At 41.2% G+C, this 17,226-nt stretch overlaps 2 protein-coding genes across 6 annotated transcripts in view; one reads left to right on the plus strand and one right to left on the minus strand.

The window, feature by feature from the left end:
* The window catches only part of MYO7A (myosin VIIA), a 139,774-nt gene extending 137,810 nt beyond the window's left edge, over positions 1 to 1,964 (plus strand). For all 3 annotated transcript variants that reach the window (XM_073548622.1, XM_073548624.1, XM_073548623.1), the window contains one exon: positions 1,317 to 1,964. In XM_073548622.1, the coding sequence (XP_073404723.1) occupies positions 1,317 to 1,406 (90 nt within the window). In that variant the 3' untranslated portion in view covers positions 1,407 to 1,964. The remainder of the gene's footprint in view (positions 1 to 1,316) is intronic.
* A 963-nt stretch (positions 1,965 to 2,927) lies between these two features.
* GDPD4 (glycerophosphodiester phosphodiesterase domain containing 4) overlaps positions 2,928 to 17,226 on the minus strand; it is a 75,523-nt gene continuing 61,224 nt past the window's right edge. For all 3 annotated transcript variants that reach the window (XM_073548628.1, XM_073548626.1, XM_073548627.1), the window contains exons 13-16: positions 11,199 to 11,346; positions 11,012 to 11,094; positions 9,094 to 9,173; positions 2,928 to 4,910 (exon numbers count right to left, since the gene is read on the minus strand). In XM_073548628.1, coding sequence (XP_073404729.1) covers positions 4,807 to 4,910; positions 9,094 to 9,173; positions 11,012 to 11,094; positions 11,199 to 11,346 — 415 coding nt within the window. In that variant the 3' untranslated portion in view covers positions 2,928 to 4,806. The remainder of the gene's footprint in view (positions 4,911 to 9,093; positions 9,174 to 11,011; positions 11,095 to 11,198; positions 11,347 to 17,226) is intronic.

The following is a 17,226-nucleotide window of genomic DNA, read 5'->3' on the forward strand; positions in this document are numbered from 1 at the left end:
GGGTAGTAGTCCGGTGACTCTGGCTGACGGGATGATGTGGGATATTAGGGGTAGTAGTCTGGTGGCTCTGGTTGATTGGATGATGTGGGATATTAGGGGTAGTAGTCCGGTGGCTCTGGCTGACGGGATGATGTGGGATATTAGGGGTAGTAGTCCGGTGGCTCTGGCTGATGGGATGATGTGGGATATTAGGGGTAGTAGTCCGGTGACTCTGGCTGACGGGATGATGTGGGATATTAGGGGTAGTAGTCTGGTGGCTCTGGCTGATTGGATGATGTGGGATATTAGGGGTAGTAGTCCGGTGGCTCTGGCTGACGGGATGATGTGGGATATTAGGGGTAGTAGTCCGGTGACTCTGGCTGACGGGATGATGTGGGATATTAGGGGTAGTAGTCTGGTGGCTCTGGCTGATTGGATGATGTGGGATATTAGGGGTAGTAGTCCGGTGGCTCTGGCTGACGGGATGATGTGGGATATTAGGGGTAGTAGTCCGGTGGCTCTGGCTGACGGGATGATGTGGGATATTAGGGGTAGTAGTCCGGTGGCTCTGGCTGATGGGATGATGTGGGATATTAGGGGTAGTAGTCCGGTGGCTCTGGCTGACGGGATGATGTGGGATATTAGGGGCAGTAGTCCGGTGGCTCTGGCTGACGGGATGATGTGGGATATTAGGGGTAGTAGTCCGGTGGCTCTGGCTGACGGGATGATGTGGGATATTAGGGGTAGTAGTCCGGTGGCTCTGGCTGACGGGATGATGTGGGATATTAGGGGTAGTAGTCCGGTGGCTCTGGCTGATGGGATGATGTGGGATATTAGGGGTAGTAGTCCGGTGGCTCTGACTGACGGGATGATGTGGGATATTAGGGGTAGTAGTCCGGTGGCTCTGACTGACGGGATGATGTGGGATATTAGGGGTAGTAGTCCGGTGGCTCTGGCTGACGGGATGATGTGGGATATTAGGGGTAGTAGTCCGGTGGCTCTGGCTGACGGGATGATGTGGGATATTATAGTGAATGTGGCTATGCAGAGTGGGCGGGGCTCTACACTCAGCTATATATATATAGATATAATCATTATAATTTGTTATAACTAACCGTAGTTGGTTACTATGCCCGGGCAGCGCCGGGCTCTTCAGCTAGTATAAAATAATTATAATTAATATGTTCATATTGATATTGAGCAGAGTTTATCTCAGACTATTGGTTTGGCCTCCATATAAGTCACAGTCTCTCATGTGGCCCCTTGGGAAAATGAATTGCCCACTCCTGGTCTAGGGCATATTGGTCTCTTAATTTTGTGATTTCCTTTTTTTCCAGGGCTACAAGATGGACGACCTGCTGACCTCCTACATCAGCCAGATGCTGACGTCCATGAGCAAGCAACGAGGGGCTAAAGGCAGCAAGTGAACTGAGAGGGAGCGCTGGCACCTTGTGCTAGACCTGATCCGCTGCCTGAAGTCTGTGGGGTATCCGTGTAGCTGGGGTAAGACGTTCTCCCCCCAAGTGTGGAACATGAGCAGGGCTGAATCCCAAACCTCATCCGATTCAGAGACTGAAGGATCAAACACCTCATCCAGCGAGGATGACTACCTGTGAGGGCGCAGTCACAGCCGCCGCACTATGGGGGGCGCTGTATTTGGATGGACCCTTTGATACTTTGCAGAAGAACACTTTCCGTGGTGGCAGAGGCCCATGTCCTGCACATGTTCAGTGTCTAGAAGATGGTCGGAGCCACCGAACAACAACACGTGGGAGACGAGGCCGCACGACTCCGAGAGCACACGACATTTTATATAAATTCTATGCAGCAGATTATAATATATTCCTAATCCCAGAGTCCTAGAGGAGCCGCAGCCGGGACCCAAGAGAAAATTCTACTTTATTTATTTAACTTAAATGACGACGTCCCAAATTGTTCTGAAATTTTGAATTTGAAAAAAATATATAATTGAGAAAAATTCTGAAGTTCGAATCTTGTGTTTATATTAATAAAGTAAGGGGGTCTTCCAGGAGCATTGGGGTTAGTATAGTGAGCGCAGCTCTGGAGCATAATACAGGATGTAACTCAGGATCAGTAATGTAATGTATGTACACAGTAACTGCACCAGCAGAATAGTGAGTGCAGCTATGGAGTATAATACAGGATGTAACTCAGGATCAGTAATGTAATGTATGTACACAGTGACTGCACCAGCAGAATAGTGAGTGCAGCTCTGGAGTATAATACAGGATGTAACTCAGGATCAGTAATGTAATGTATGTACACAGTAACTGCACCAGCAGAATAGTGAGTGCAGCTATGGAGTATAATACAGGATGTAACTCAGGATCAGTAATGTAATGTATGTACACAGTGACTGCACCAGCAGAATAGTGAGTGCAGCTCTGGAGTATAATACAGGATGTAACTCAGGATCAGTAATGTAATGTATGTACACAGTAACTGCACCAGCAGAATAGTGAGTGCAGCTCTGGGGTATAATACAGGATGTAACTCAGGATCAGTAATGTAATGTATGTACACAGTGACTGCACCAGCAGAATAGTGAGTGCAGCTCTGGAGTATAATACAGGAAAAGTAATGTGTGTACACAGTGACTGCACCAGAAGAATAGTGAGTGCAACTCTGGGGTATAATACAGGATGTAACTCAGGATCAGTAATGTAATGTATGTACACAGTAACTGCACCAGCAGAATAGTGAGTGCAGCTCTGGAGTATAATACAGGAGGTAACTCAGGATCAGTAATGTAATGTATGTACACAGTAACTGCACCAGCAGAATAGTGAGTGTAGCTCTGGGGTATAATACAGGATATAACTCAGCATCAGTAATGTAATGTATGTACACAGTCACTGCACCAGTAGAATAGTGAGTGCAGCTCTGGAGTATAATAAAGGAAAAACAAACATTTTAGTGAGGAGAAATTGTGTGAACAGAACATTATGATATTTTTATTTCCATATTGATGATACAGATACAGTACAACTTTTATATAAAAATCCTTTTTTTTAATAAGCAGCAAACATGTCTGATATCACCAGTCGGGCAGTGCCGCCTTCACATCAGACGAGTCTTTACAAGAAAATGCATTATTGCTCTAAGCAGCAGCTTCTTCACTTCAGATCTGACAGTAAAACCTCAAACATACTGTAATCATTTTCTAAATTGATGAAAAAGAAAATATTATAGAATTTATTAAAAAAAAATTGTGCCTGACACTAGAAATGTCCTTCTTTGCAATAATACAAATGCCAAGATAACCATACAAAAAACAAGTCGTAATCTACATAAAAATAGAATAGAAAACCTTGCCCAATATCGGCTTAGCTTGTGCGACCCACACCTCGCCAGCTCCCAGTATATTCAGAGGTCAGTCTTTGGTGCTATATACAGTACACATACAAGAGGCAGCAAAATAGCAGAACATATGATAGGATTAGTGGGGAATGATGTGACGGGACTCGGGGGCTCTCTTGCAGTTATCGAGCCCCCTTGTTTGTTGTCACTTGTCCGAGGACCCCTGCTTATAGTCGTCTGATCTCAGGGCTCTAGGGGCCCTAACTGGTTCTAGTTTACTAGTCAATAGATGCTTCCTAATAATCGATCGTGAGAATGAAAAATGTGGAAAATGACTCCTCCTTTCCTGCAGGGGCAGCACTGAGAAGTAGCCATCAGTGATGGAGACCTCTTGTTACACAGCCCCCTCTAGTGACAGCAGTCAGCACCAGAAGAGGATGTCAGCAACCACTGATGAGCAACTTATGTGTCACTTCTTAAGTTGCTGAGAACAAAGCTAGATCGGGTTTGTGCGTTTACTATGACGCTAGCACTGTGAGCACCAAAGAGTTTGACAATGTAGGACTATTATGACGCTGGCACTGTGGAAACCACAATGAGTCTGACAATGCATGACTATAATCAAGTTGGCACTGTGGGCACTGCTATGGGTGCCAAAATAAGTCTGACAATGCAGGACTATGATTAGGTTGTCACTGTGGGCACCGCTATGGGTGCCACAATGAGTCTGACAATACAGAACTATGATCATGTTGGCACTGCTATGGATGCCACAATGAATCTGACACTGCAGGACTATTATGACACTGGCACTGATGCCACAACAATGAGTCTGACACAACAGGACTGTTACTACGCGGGCACGACAGAGTCTGACTGCTGGACCATGATAAGGCTGCCACTGATGGCACCACAATAAGTCTGACATAACAGGACTGTTACTACATGGGCACGACAATGAGGCTGACTTTGCAGGACTATGAGGATGCTGGCACTGAGGGCACCACAATGAGTCTGACACTGCAGGACTATCAAGAGGCTGGCACTGTGGGTACCACTATGGGTGCCATAATGAGTCTGACACTGCAGGACTATCATGAGGCTGGCACTGTGGGTACTGCTATGGGTGCCAGAATGAGTTTGATACTGCAGAACTATTATGACTCTGGCACTGAGGGCACCACAATGAATCTGACACAGCAGGACTATAATGAGGCAGGCACTATGGGCACCGCTATGGGTGCCTATAGTTTTGCCCGGAGGGCTTTTGTATGTGGGATCAGAGTATTTAATTGTCATGATGATACTATACCCATCCCTCTTTACTGACACCAGTATTGGAAAGTCGGGCACCAGTTCATTGTCAGTCTGTCCCAGAACTTGCTTTAGTCTAGTTCAAGGGTGGTAATCTCACAGAGGGGGTACAACTTCTATATGGACCTGGGCATGGTTGGTCTTTGCTGTCACTGGCATCATTGGCGGTTCTGGTCTTTCTTTGTCACTCTATCAGGCAATCTCGCCAGAAACCCTGTGTTCATCATTGGGTCTGGCACTTGGGGTGGTCGGGAGACTTCTGACGTAGCTGTCCTCCGATATCGACATATCTATCTCTGTGGGGATATAAAGGCAAGAGAGACAGGTGATAAAGCTGATGACCAGTAGTTCTTATCCGTGGGCTACCGCCACTCTTAATATGTTGGCTCAATAGTTGTTGCTTTCATTACCATAGCTCACCACTAGATGGCAATGTAACAATGCACTCTTACAATAGTTAATCATCTACATTTAAAGGGGCAGTGCCGATTCACTATTGCATTTGCGCCTGTTTTGGTCATTTTGCACCAACTTCTTATCATTTGTGCCTTTTTCCAAGTCTATTTGGCGCTAAAATTGTCAATCAATAACACAACAAAAATATACTAAACCCCCCATAAATGTTAATTGGTCTCATAGATCTATTCTAAATGATAATTCTACCTACCTGCAGCCACCACTAGAGGGGGCTCAATAGCTTACTGCATAGTGTTTAGCAAAATCCTAAATAACAGAGTTTAGCTAGCTCCTAAGCGCCCCTTAGTGGTGATTGCAGGCAGATAACATTTTATCATGTAACTCAATGGCTCGGTTCACTATTGGATTCGTGCGTTTTTTTGTCTACTTTTTGGTGTTGTCAACTGTTTATAATTTGCACCTTTTTTAATGTCTATTTTACGTGTTCATCATTGTGGGTAGAGATTGGGATTTCTAGATGTTTTAGGCTTTTTATAAAAGTTGAAAAAAATTTGACGCAACGATACTCGAGACCTCCCCTGGAGTGATTTTATGTGTGTCAGATATGTTTACACACATTTTTAAGTGATAAAAAGTCACAAAACAGTTGAAAAACAAAAATAAAAAAAAAACATTTTTGACTTTGCGTGAAATTCTAGAACCCCTGCGCACCATGTTGAAAAGTTTAGTACAAAAAATGGTAAAGATAAAAACATAAGACATGACAAAAATGAAAACGGTGACTTAAAAAAAAAAAACTTTGCAAAATTATGAATCAGGGGTCCCATGTCTTGTTATAACTCTGGATCAAAGGAGGAGCGGCAGCCCTTATTAAGATATATTAAAGGAATTGGGTCAGGTGTCACAAGGCCTCCGACCTGCCACCATATTGGCCTATTACTGTGTTGTATCTGTGATATAACAAAGCCCCTGATGCCCCATACAATAGTTTCATATTTTTTAAAGAACATCTCATCTAATGTTAATTTGCCGGGACTAGTCCTGGAGTGTGATAAAGTTCTCAGCAGTCAGGGAGAGGGCGTTACTTCCCCCAGAATAGTCACCCCTCTGGATATGATGGATATCCTTCCCTTCTGAACTCCTTATTCCATCACTGCACATGCACCAAACGTTTGCTCTAAGCATCCCTTCCCGAGCATGTGCAGTAAAGCCGGGAGGATTCCACCGCTTCATCTTCACGGTGTGCATGCTTAAGACGTTGTACTGACATAGTGACAATCTTCCTTGCTGTGCACGTAATTCCAGCACCGCGTCCCCTTCGCCTTCCTGGGCATGTGCAGGGAAGAGATGAAGTTCATCAGAGTCCACACGACTTCACTGCACATGCTCAGGAAGGGATGCTTAGAGCAAACGACATGCACATGTGCCCTGCGGGAATTAAGAGTAAAAAGGTGAAGAATGCCAGTCACCTCCAGAGGGGTGTGACATCAGGAACTAAGGCCAGACTAGTCTGGGGGAAGGAAGGCTTCACTCACTCGTTCTGGCTAATTAACATAAGACAATCTGCCGTTTTAAAGGGGTTTTTTGTTTACAAATAAGAAAAATTTTTGTGCAGTAATAGGGGAGTGCAGCTTTCTGGTGGCGGTTTGGGATCCTTGGACCTAACAATTTGCCTTTGGTCCTGAAGTCGACATGCAGTTAAAAGGTAGCGTCTCGCTTTAAGAATGGAGTGGTTTTTTCCATGTTCTGATGAACTCTCGGAGCTGTTGTGCAAAAGAGTGACAGCTCTGTGATTACAGCAGAACACGACGTACCGATCCTTTCCGCCTCTCAGCGTCAATCTCCAAATCCGAGCAGACAAGGGAGTGTTGCCGCGTCGCTAATGGATCCGTAGATAATAACCTGCTGCGGCCGCTCGCTCTTTCAAGTGCAAATATCAACACTACATGTCCTCTAGAGGCTCTTAAAGGGAACACAAGAGGCTTCTAAAGTCTGATAAAGGCTTAAAGTTTTAAATAAAAAAATAAAAATCAGTGTCACCGCACCCCTATTTGAGTGCTTGACTCTGACTCGCCAAGATCTCAGGGGGTCAGGCCGCATATCCCCCCTGTCAACTAGCGGGAGATCGGGGTGATGTTTGTAATTACATAACTGCCCCTTTTCAACTAGCACCGCCACGTCCACGTCCCTCTCCCTCCTTCAGAATGTGCCTCTAAACACCAGGGCAATGAAAATCTTGGAGAAGCGGGCAGGCGCTACTTTCTACGCAGTGATTCCAGGAAAGATGGCACGTAGGAAGCAGCCGTATCCTCCATGGTCGTGCTACACCGGCTCTGTCTATATCACAGGAATAGCCCCCGGGGTAGTTGTCCTGTGTAGCACACCAATGGATGAACCATGTGCTGGAAGACTTGTGGGAAGATCGTGCCTAATGCAGCAAGGAAAATTCCATTTTCAAAAATCCCCAACTTTTCTTATTTCGAAGGGCCAAATCCAAAACCAGGTCAGTGGGAATCAGACTGCGCTGCAAGGTTGTGCTATGTAATGTCTCCGAGATTACCTCCCTTTTCTATTCTATTAGTCACTGTACATAACGAGCCACAAGCCCAGACCTGGAGAAAGTGCGGCCATGGAGAGTCAAAAGGCTGCAAACAGTGGCATGTCACCACAGCACATGGCCGCTCACCCCACCCAGCGGTAACATGATTTCAACAATATCTGCATTTTCAGGACACATCCAATTGCATACAATGGTGGAAGGTCTGTCGGCCCCCTCTACCATCATCCAGCCCGAGTGTCTGACTCTCCATAACACTAGATCCAGGACCTCAGTCTGCTGTACAGGCCGGAGCAGCGTGCCGGGAGAACGTGGGTGAGGGGAGTATTTTTTTTTTCTATTGTCAGTCACTACTTGTGTCAGGGGAGTGTAGGGGCATCATAAGGTGTGGTGTTATTTGTGGGGGCATCATGCTGCATATGGGGGGCTGTGGGTACATTATACTGTGTGGGGGGGCTGTAGGGGCATAGCATAGTACTGTGTGTGGGGCGGTTGTGGGGGCATTATACTGTGTGGGGGGGCTGTAGGAGCATAGCATTGTACTGTGTGTGGGGCGGTTGTGGGGGCATTATACTGTGTGGGGGGGCTGTAGGAGCATAGCATTGTACTGTGTGTGGGGCGGTTGTGGGGGAATTATACTGTGTGTTGGGATATTATACTGTGGTCTGAAGGGGTCTGAGCTATTCATCATACATTGCATTGTGGTCATTATACTCTGTAGGGGAAGTTGAGGGTGTGTGTGTGTGTGTGTGTGTGTGTGTGTGTGTGTGTGTGTGTGTGAGGATCACACTGTGTGAGGGGGCATCATACTGTATGTGGGGATATCATACCGTGTGTGATGACATCATACTGTGCAGTGAAGAGGTCTGTGCCATTCATGTATGGGTAGCTTTGGGAGCACAATACTCTGGTGGGTCTGTAAATGCTTTATACAGTGTGTGTGTGTGTGGGGGGGGGTTGTGTGAGCATCATACTATATTTGGGAGGCCACGGAGGTCATCATACTGTGTGAGGGACATGATACTATGTGCAAGAGGCTGTGCTATCCATAATACTGTGTGGGGGGGGTTGTGGAGACATCATACTGTCTGTGGGGGGTTGTGGAGACATCATACTGTCTGTGGGGGGTTGTGGAGACATCATACTGTGTGGGAACATTATATATGAAGGGGCTGTGCCCATTCATTTGCATTTTGGAGCGGAACCCTGCTGAAAAAAAAACAAAACAGATTTTTTGCAGGTGGGAACATGAGCTAATAAGAATAAGGCTAGAGTAAGTGATGATCAGCACCATCAGTAACTGCCAGCCTGCTTGTTGATGGTTTCCATAGAATTGAGGGAGGCACACTAAGGGGCCACGCATCTCCATCAGGAGGAGGAGGCAGAAGAAATCTGAGCATATATAGCACAGAACTAGATAGAACAAAACTGACATGCTACATGACCTTGCAGCCTCCATGTCTTCTTTGAGGCCCTGTTCAGACACCGAGCTCCGGGTCACTTACCTGTTTTGAATGTGTTGTAGAATCCACTGTCGGGAACTTCATTACTTTCTGGACAACATGAGAAGCCCCTTTCTCTCCACCTAAAACCATGAAAAATACAAAGAGCCTCATGATCAACCAGTATTAACCACCTAATATAGAAGACGGCCAGGGAAACCAATGTGGCGCCCCCAGGAGTACGGTCGCCACAGTGGCATTACCCTCCTCCTAGGGAGTGTGATGTCATGCTTGGAAGCAATGAAGGGTCTCTCTGTCAGTTAATCACAACACACAACACAGTTCTCATTCCAGGCCAGCAGAGGGAGCTCTGAAGCCAAAACTGGGGGGGAAGAGCTGCTCTCTGGGGGCCAGGAATGGGAAATTAGTGAGTTCCTGTGAGGAGGGCAACGTGTGTGGACGTGTGGAGAAGAGCTGGGAGATTGAACAGAGAGTTCAGGCTCATTCCCAGCTACAGCGCATGATCTGGAGCCCGGTCTCCAAGGCTGTACGGACACTGATGGTCCTGCATCAGAAACCGGAGGAATAGGAAGCTGTAAATGCTCTATTCCCACATAAGACTCGGAGGCACAACAGCGACGGGTGAGCCAGAAGAGGAAGGCTACAGCTGTCTGCCATACGAGGGAGTTCTAAAGAGAATAAGCAATTGGAACTTCAGTGTAACACAGTACTGCAAGTACCTAAAACTAAGCGCTAGGAAGGAGACTACACAACCCATCTGCATAGAGAGATTCCGGAGTTGCTTCCAGGCTAATCAGCTCCTGTGCCATCTGTAACCAGGACCCTGGACTGCATTTGCAAAGTAAAGGTAAAGAAACTGCACCCTATTGTGTCCTTGCCTTCTTCCTGCAACCCCGTCAGCACTGCATCATCCCTGTGCCAGGCACTGCACCCTCTTCCTCACCACCTATCCTCACTGTCCTGGGACTACAGCCCTGCCTGTGGAGGGCTACACCATCATTGCTCCACCACACCTTCTGTCCCAGGGGATCTGTCCGCAGCGTCGACTTAACATCTTCATTGCCGAACACCACAGGTGGCGTCACGAATCATTCACTCAAACTTTATTCCATCACTTAACCCCTTTTACATGGGCGCCCAGGGCCACGAACCGGGTCACCGCTGCTGTGACACTGCCCTCTGAGATACCGGCCTGGTACAGAGTACCCCACTGCCCTGGCGGGCGACCCACCAGTATTACTCTTCCACCATTATAGACCACCAACTAAAACCAACATTACCCCTTCACTACCCTAGAACCCCAAGGGAACCAGTATCATCCCTCCACTACCTTAGACCACACAGGGAAACAAATATTACCTTTCCACTACCCTAGGCCACCAGGGAAAGTATTATTATCCCTCCATTACGCTAGACATACAAGAAAACTGGTATTACCCCTTCCACAACCTTAAATCACCCGAAAACATCTATTACCTGTTTCCTTCACTAGACCTCCATGGAAAACATTATGACATTACTACTGCTACCCGAGACCCTCAGTAAAACAAATATTATCTTTCCCCTACTCTAGACTAAAAGGGAAACCAATATTACCCCTCTACTATCCTAGACCACCAGGGAAACTAGCATTAACCCTCGAATACCCTAGGAGGCATACAATGGGGGTCAATGTCATGTCATCAACAGGTATAGACCAGCAGGGAAGAGAACAATAATCCTTTCACTGTCCTAGACCACCAATGATATCTGCAATTACCCGTTTCCAGACGTAGACCACCAGGGCATAGTACCATGAATTCCTAATTGCTGTTTGGCTAATCCTTGCACCATTCAACAATATATATCTAATGGGTTAATTTGGGGGGGTCACTAACTGCCCCTATGTATCGGAGCAGAGGTTTCTAGATGATATTTTAATTAAGAGCACGAAAACAAGTATCAGAAAAGAAGGACTCACCAGTGCAGCACAAAGATGAGCGATATCAGCAAGGCAGAAACGACATCAGTGAGAATCCACATCAGATTGTACTGACCCGGGGTCTGGGAGACAGGAGGAGATGACGGGGGCCGGTGAGTCCGAGAGCCGCAGACATACAGGAAGCAAAAACAGAACTGTCTATATAATAACAGAAAGTACAAAATACCAAGAGAAACATCGGCTCCTGCATCTTCTTCAGCGCCTGCACAGAATTAGTGGTGACAGAATACGCTCCAGAGCACCAAGCCAAGGAGAACAGCCACGGCTCGCTGATCACATACAGGTTAGTGGTAATATTGGCAGCGGCGTACTCACTACAATACAAAAGAAATACAAGAGTCAATATTGTTTTATTCATATTGATCATTATTATAGGAGCAGTATTATAGTAGTTATATTCTTGTACATAGGGAGCAGTATTATAGTAGTTATATTCTTGTACATAGGAGCAGTATTATAGTATTTATATTCTTGTACATAGGGAGCAGTATTATAGTAGTTATATTCTTGTACATAGGGGCAGTATTATAGTATTTATATTCTTGTACATAGGAACAGTATTATAGTAGTTATATTCTTGTACATAGGAGCAGTATTATAGTAGTTATATTCTTGTACATAGGGAGCAGTATTATAGTAGTTATATTCTTGTATATAGGGGCAGTATTATAGTATTTATATTCTTGTACATAGGAACAGTAGTATAGTAGTTATATTCTTGTACATAGGGGCAGTATTATAGTAGTTATATTCTTGTATATAGGGGCAGTATTATAGTATTTATATTCTTGTACATAGGAACAGTATTATAGTAGTTATATTCTTGTACATAGGAGCAGTATTATAGTAGTTATATTCTTGTACATAGGGAGCAGTATTATAGTAGTTATATTCTTGTATATAGGGGCAGTATTATAGTATTTATATTCTTGTATATAGGGGCAGTATTATAGTATTTATATTCTTGTACATAGGAACAGTATTATAGTAGTTATATTCTTGTACATAGGAGCAGTATTATAGTAGTTATATTCTTGTATATAGGGACAGTATTATAGTAGTTATATTCTTGTATATAGGAGCAGTATTATAGTAGTTATATTCTTGTACATAGGAGCAGTATTATAGTAGTTATATTCTTGTATATAGGGACAGTATTATAGTAGTTATATTCTTGTACATAGGGGCAGTATTATAGTAGTTATATTCTTGTACATAGGGAGCAGTATTATAGTAGTTATATTCTTGTACATAGGAGCAGTATTATAGTAGTTATATTCTTGTATATAGGGGCAGTATTATAGTAGTTATATTCTTGTACATAGGAACAGTATTATAGTAGTTATATTCTTGTACATAGGAGCAGTATTATAGTAGTTATATTCTTGTACATAGGAGCAGTATTATAGTAGTTATATTCTTGTATATAGGGACAGTATTATAGTAGTTATATTCTTGTACATAGGGGGCAGTATTATAGTACTTATATTCTTGTACATAGGAACAGTATTATAGTAGTTATATTCTTGTACATAGGAGCAGTATTATAGTAGTTATATTCTTGTACATAGGAGCAGTATTATAGTAGTTATATTCTTGTATATAGGGACAGTATTATAGTAGTTATATTCTTGTACATAGGAGCAGTATTATAGTAGTTATATTCTTGTACATAGGGAGCAGTATTATAGTAGTTATATTCTTGTACATAGGAGCAGTATTATAGTAGTTATATTCTTGTATATAGGGGCAGTATTATAGTAGTTATATTCTTATACATAGGGGGCAGTATTATAGTAGTTATATTCTTGTACATAGGAGCAGTATTATAGTAGTTATATTCTTGTATATAGGAGCAGTATTATAGTAGTTATATTCTTGTACATAGGAGCAGTATTATAGTAGTTATACTCTTGTACATAGGAGCAGTATTATAGTAGTTATATTCTTGTATATAGGAGCAGTATTATAGTAGTTATATTCTTGTATATAGGAGCAGTATTATAGTAGTTATATTCTTGTATATAGGGGCAGTATTATAGTAGTTATATTCTTGTACATAGGGGCAGTAATATAGTAGTTATATTCTTGTACATAGGAGCAGTATTATAGTAGTTATATTCTTGTACATAGGAGCAGTATTATAGTAGTTATATTCTTGTACATAGGGACAGTATTATAGTAGTTATATTCTTCTACATAGGGGCACTATTATAGTAGTTATATTCTACTACATAGGGAGCAGTATTATAGTAGTTATATTCTTGTACATAGGGGGCAGTAGTATAGTAGTTATATTCATGTACATAGGGGGCAGTATTATAGTAGTTATATTCTTGTACATAGGGGGCAGTATTATAGTAGTTATATTCTTGTACATTGGGGCAGTATTATAGTAGTTATATTCTTGTACATAGGGGCAGTATTATAGTAGTTATATTCTTGTACATAGGAGCAGTATTATAGTAGTTATATTCTTGTACATAGGAGCAGTATTATAGTAGTTATATTCTTGTACATAGGGACAGTATTATAGTAGTTATATTCTTCTACATAGGGGCACTATTATAGTAGTTATATTCTACTACATAGGGAGCAGTATTATAGTAGTTATATTCTTGTACATAGGGGGCAGTAGTATAGTAGTTATATTCATGTACATAGGGGCAGTATTATAGTAGTTATATTCTTGTACATAGGGGGCAGTATTATAGTAGTTATATTCTTGTACATTGGGGCAGTATTATAGTAGTTATATTCTTGTACATAGGGGCAGTATTATAGTAGTTATATTCTTGTACATAGGAGCAGTATTATAGTAGTTATATTCTTGTACATAGGAGCAGTATTATAGTAGTTATATTCTTGTACATAGGAGCAGTATTATAGTAGTTATATTCTTGTATATAGGGGCAGTATTATAGTAGTTATATTCTTGTACATAGGGGCAGTATTATAGTAGTTATATTCTTGTACATAGGAGCAGTATTATAGTAGTTATATTCTTGTACATAGGAGCAGTATTATAGTAGTTATATTCTTGTACATAGGGGCAGTATTATAGTAGTTATATTCTTCTACATAGGGAGCAGTATTATAGTAGTTATATTCTTGTACATAGGGGGGCAGTAGTATAGTAGTTATATTCATGTACATAGGAGCAGTATTATAGCAGATATATTCTTGTACATAGGGAGCAGTATTATAGTAGTTATATTCTTGTATATAGGGGCAGTATTATAGTAGCTATATTCTTGTATATAGGAGTAGAATTATAGTAGTTATATTCTTGTACATAGGGGGCAGTATTATAGTAGTTATATTCTTGTACATTAGGGCAGTATTATAGCAGATATATTCTTGTACATAGGGAGCAGTATTATAGAAGTTATATTCTTGTATATAGGGGCAGTATTATAGTAGCTATATTCTTGTATATAGGGGCAGTATTATAGTAGTTATATTCTTGTACATAGGAGCAGTATTATAGTAGTTATATTCTTGTACATAGGAGCAGTATTATAGTAGTTATATTCTTGTACATAGGGGCAGTATTATAGTAGTTATATTCTTCTACATAGGGGCAGTATTATAGTAGTTATATTCTTCTACATAGGGAGCAGTATTATAGTAGTTATATTCTTGTACATAGGGGCAGTATTATAGTAGTTATATTCTTGTACATAGGAGCAGTATTATAGTAGTTACCGTATATTCTTGTACATAGGAGCAGTATTATAGTAGTTATATTCTTGTACATAGGGGCAGTATTATAGTAGTTATATTCTTCTACATAGGGGCAGTATTATAGTAGTTATATTCTTCTACATAGGGAGCAGTATTATAGTAGTTATATTCTTGTACATAGGGGGGCAGTAGTATAGTAGTTATATTCATGTACATAGGGGCAGTATTATAGTAGTTATATTCTTGTACATAGGAGCAGTATTATAGCAGATATATTCTTGTACATAGGGAGCAGTATTATAGTAGTTATATTCTTGTATATAGGGGCAGTATTATAGTAGCTATATTCTTGTATATAGGAGTAGAATTATAGTAGTTATATTCTTGTACATAGGGGGCAGTATTATAGTAGTTATATTCTTGTACATTAGGGCAGTATTATAGCAGATATATTCTTGTACATAGGGAGCAGTATTATAGAAGTTATATTCTTGTATATAGGGGCAGTATTATAGTAGCTATATTCTTGTATATAGGGGCAGTATTATAGTAGTTATATTCTTGTACATAGGAGCAGTATTATAGTAGTTATATTCTTGTACATAGGAGCAGTATTATAGTAGTTATATTCTTGTACATAGGGGCAGTATTATAATAGTTATATTCTTCTACATAGGGGCAGTATTATAGTAGTTATATTCTTCTACATAGGGAGCAGTATTATAGTAGTTATATTCTTGTACATAGGGGGGCAGTAGTATAGTAGTTATATTCATGTACATAGGGGCAGTATTATAGTAGTTATATTCTTGTACATAGGGGGCAGTATTATAGTAGTTATATTCTTGTACATTGGGGCAGTATTATAGTAGTTATATTCTTGTACATAGGAGCAGTATTATAGCAGATATATTCTTGTACATAGGGAGCAGTATTATAGTAGTTATATTCTTGTATATAGGGGCAGTATTATAGTAGCTATATTCTTGTATATAGGAGTAGAATCATAGTAGTTATATTCTTGTACATTAGGGCAGTATTATAGCAGATATATTCTTGTACATAGGGAGCAGTATTATAGTAGTTATATTCTTGTATGTAGGGGCAGTATTATAGTAGCTATATTCTTGTATATAGGGGCAGTATTATAGCAGATATATTCTTGTACATAGGGAGCAGTATTATAGTAGTTATATTCTTGTATATAGGGGCAGTATTATAGTAGTTATATTCTTGTACATAGGAGCAGTATTATAGTAGTTATATTCTTGTACATAGGGGGCAGTATTATAGTAGTTATATTCTTGTACATAGGGGCAGTATTATAGTAGCTATATTCTTGTACATAGGGGGCAGTATTATAGTAGTTATATTCTTGTACATAGGAGCAGTATTATAGTAGTTATATTCTTGTACATTAGGGCAGTATTATAGCAGATATATTCTTGTACATAGGGAGCAGTATTATAGTAGTTATATTCTTGTATATAGGGGCAGTATTATAGTAGTTATATTCTTGTACATTGGGGGCAGTATTATAGTAGTTATATTCTTGTACATAGGAGCAGTATTATAGTAGTTATATTCTTGTACATAGGAGCAGTATTATAGTAGTTATATTCTTGTACATTAGGGCAGTATTATAGTAGTTATATTCTTGTACATTAGGGCAGTATTATAGTAGTTATACTCTTGTACATTGGGGCAGTATTATAGTAGTTATATTCTTGTACATAGGAGCAGTATTATAGTAGTTTTATTCTTGTATATAGGGGCAGTATTACAGTAGTTATATTCTTGTACATAGGAGCAGTATTATAGTAGTTATATTCTTGTACATTAGGGCAGTATTATAGCAGATATATTCTTGTACATAGGGAGCAGTATTATAGTAGTTACAGTGGGGAAAAAAAGTATTTAGTCAGTCAGCAATAGTGCAAGTTCCACCACTTAAAAAGATGAGAGGCGTCTGTAATTTACATCATAGGTAGACCTCAACTATGGGAGACAAACTGAGAAAAAAAAATCCAGAAAATCACATTGTCTGTTTTTTTTTTCATTTTATTTGCATATTATGGTGGAAAATAAGTATTTGGACAGAAACAAAATTTCATCTCAATACTTTGTGATATATCCTTTGTTGGCAATGACAGAGGTCAAACGTTTTCTGTAAGTCTTCACAAGGTTGCCACACACTGTTGTTGGTATGTTGGCCCATTCCTCCATGCAGATCTCCTCTAGAGCAGTGATGTTTTTGGCTTTTCGCTTGGCAACACGGACTTTCAACTCCCTCCAAAGGTTTTCTATAGGGTTGAGATCTGGAGACTGGCTAGGCCACTCCAGGACCTTGAAATGCTTCTTACGAAGCCACTCCTTCGTTGCCCTGGCGGTGTGCTTTGGATCATTGTCATGTTGAAAGACCCAGCCACGTTTCATCTTCAATGCCCTTGCTGATGGAAGGAGGTTTGCACTCAAAATCTCACGATACATGGCCCCAGTCATTCTTT

The sequence above is a fragment of the Dendrobates tinctorius genome, unplaced genomic scaffold, assembly GCF_039654945.1.
Source record: "Dendrobates tinctorius isolate UK_male_01 unplaced genomic scaffold, ASM3965494v1 ptg000157l, whole genome shotgun sequence".
Taxonomy (NCBI): Eukaryota; Metazoa; Chordata; class Amphibia; order Anura; family Dendrobatidae; genus Dendrobates; species Dendrobates tinctorius.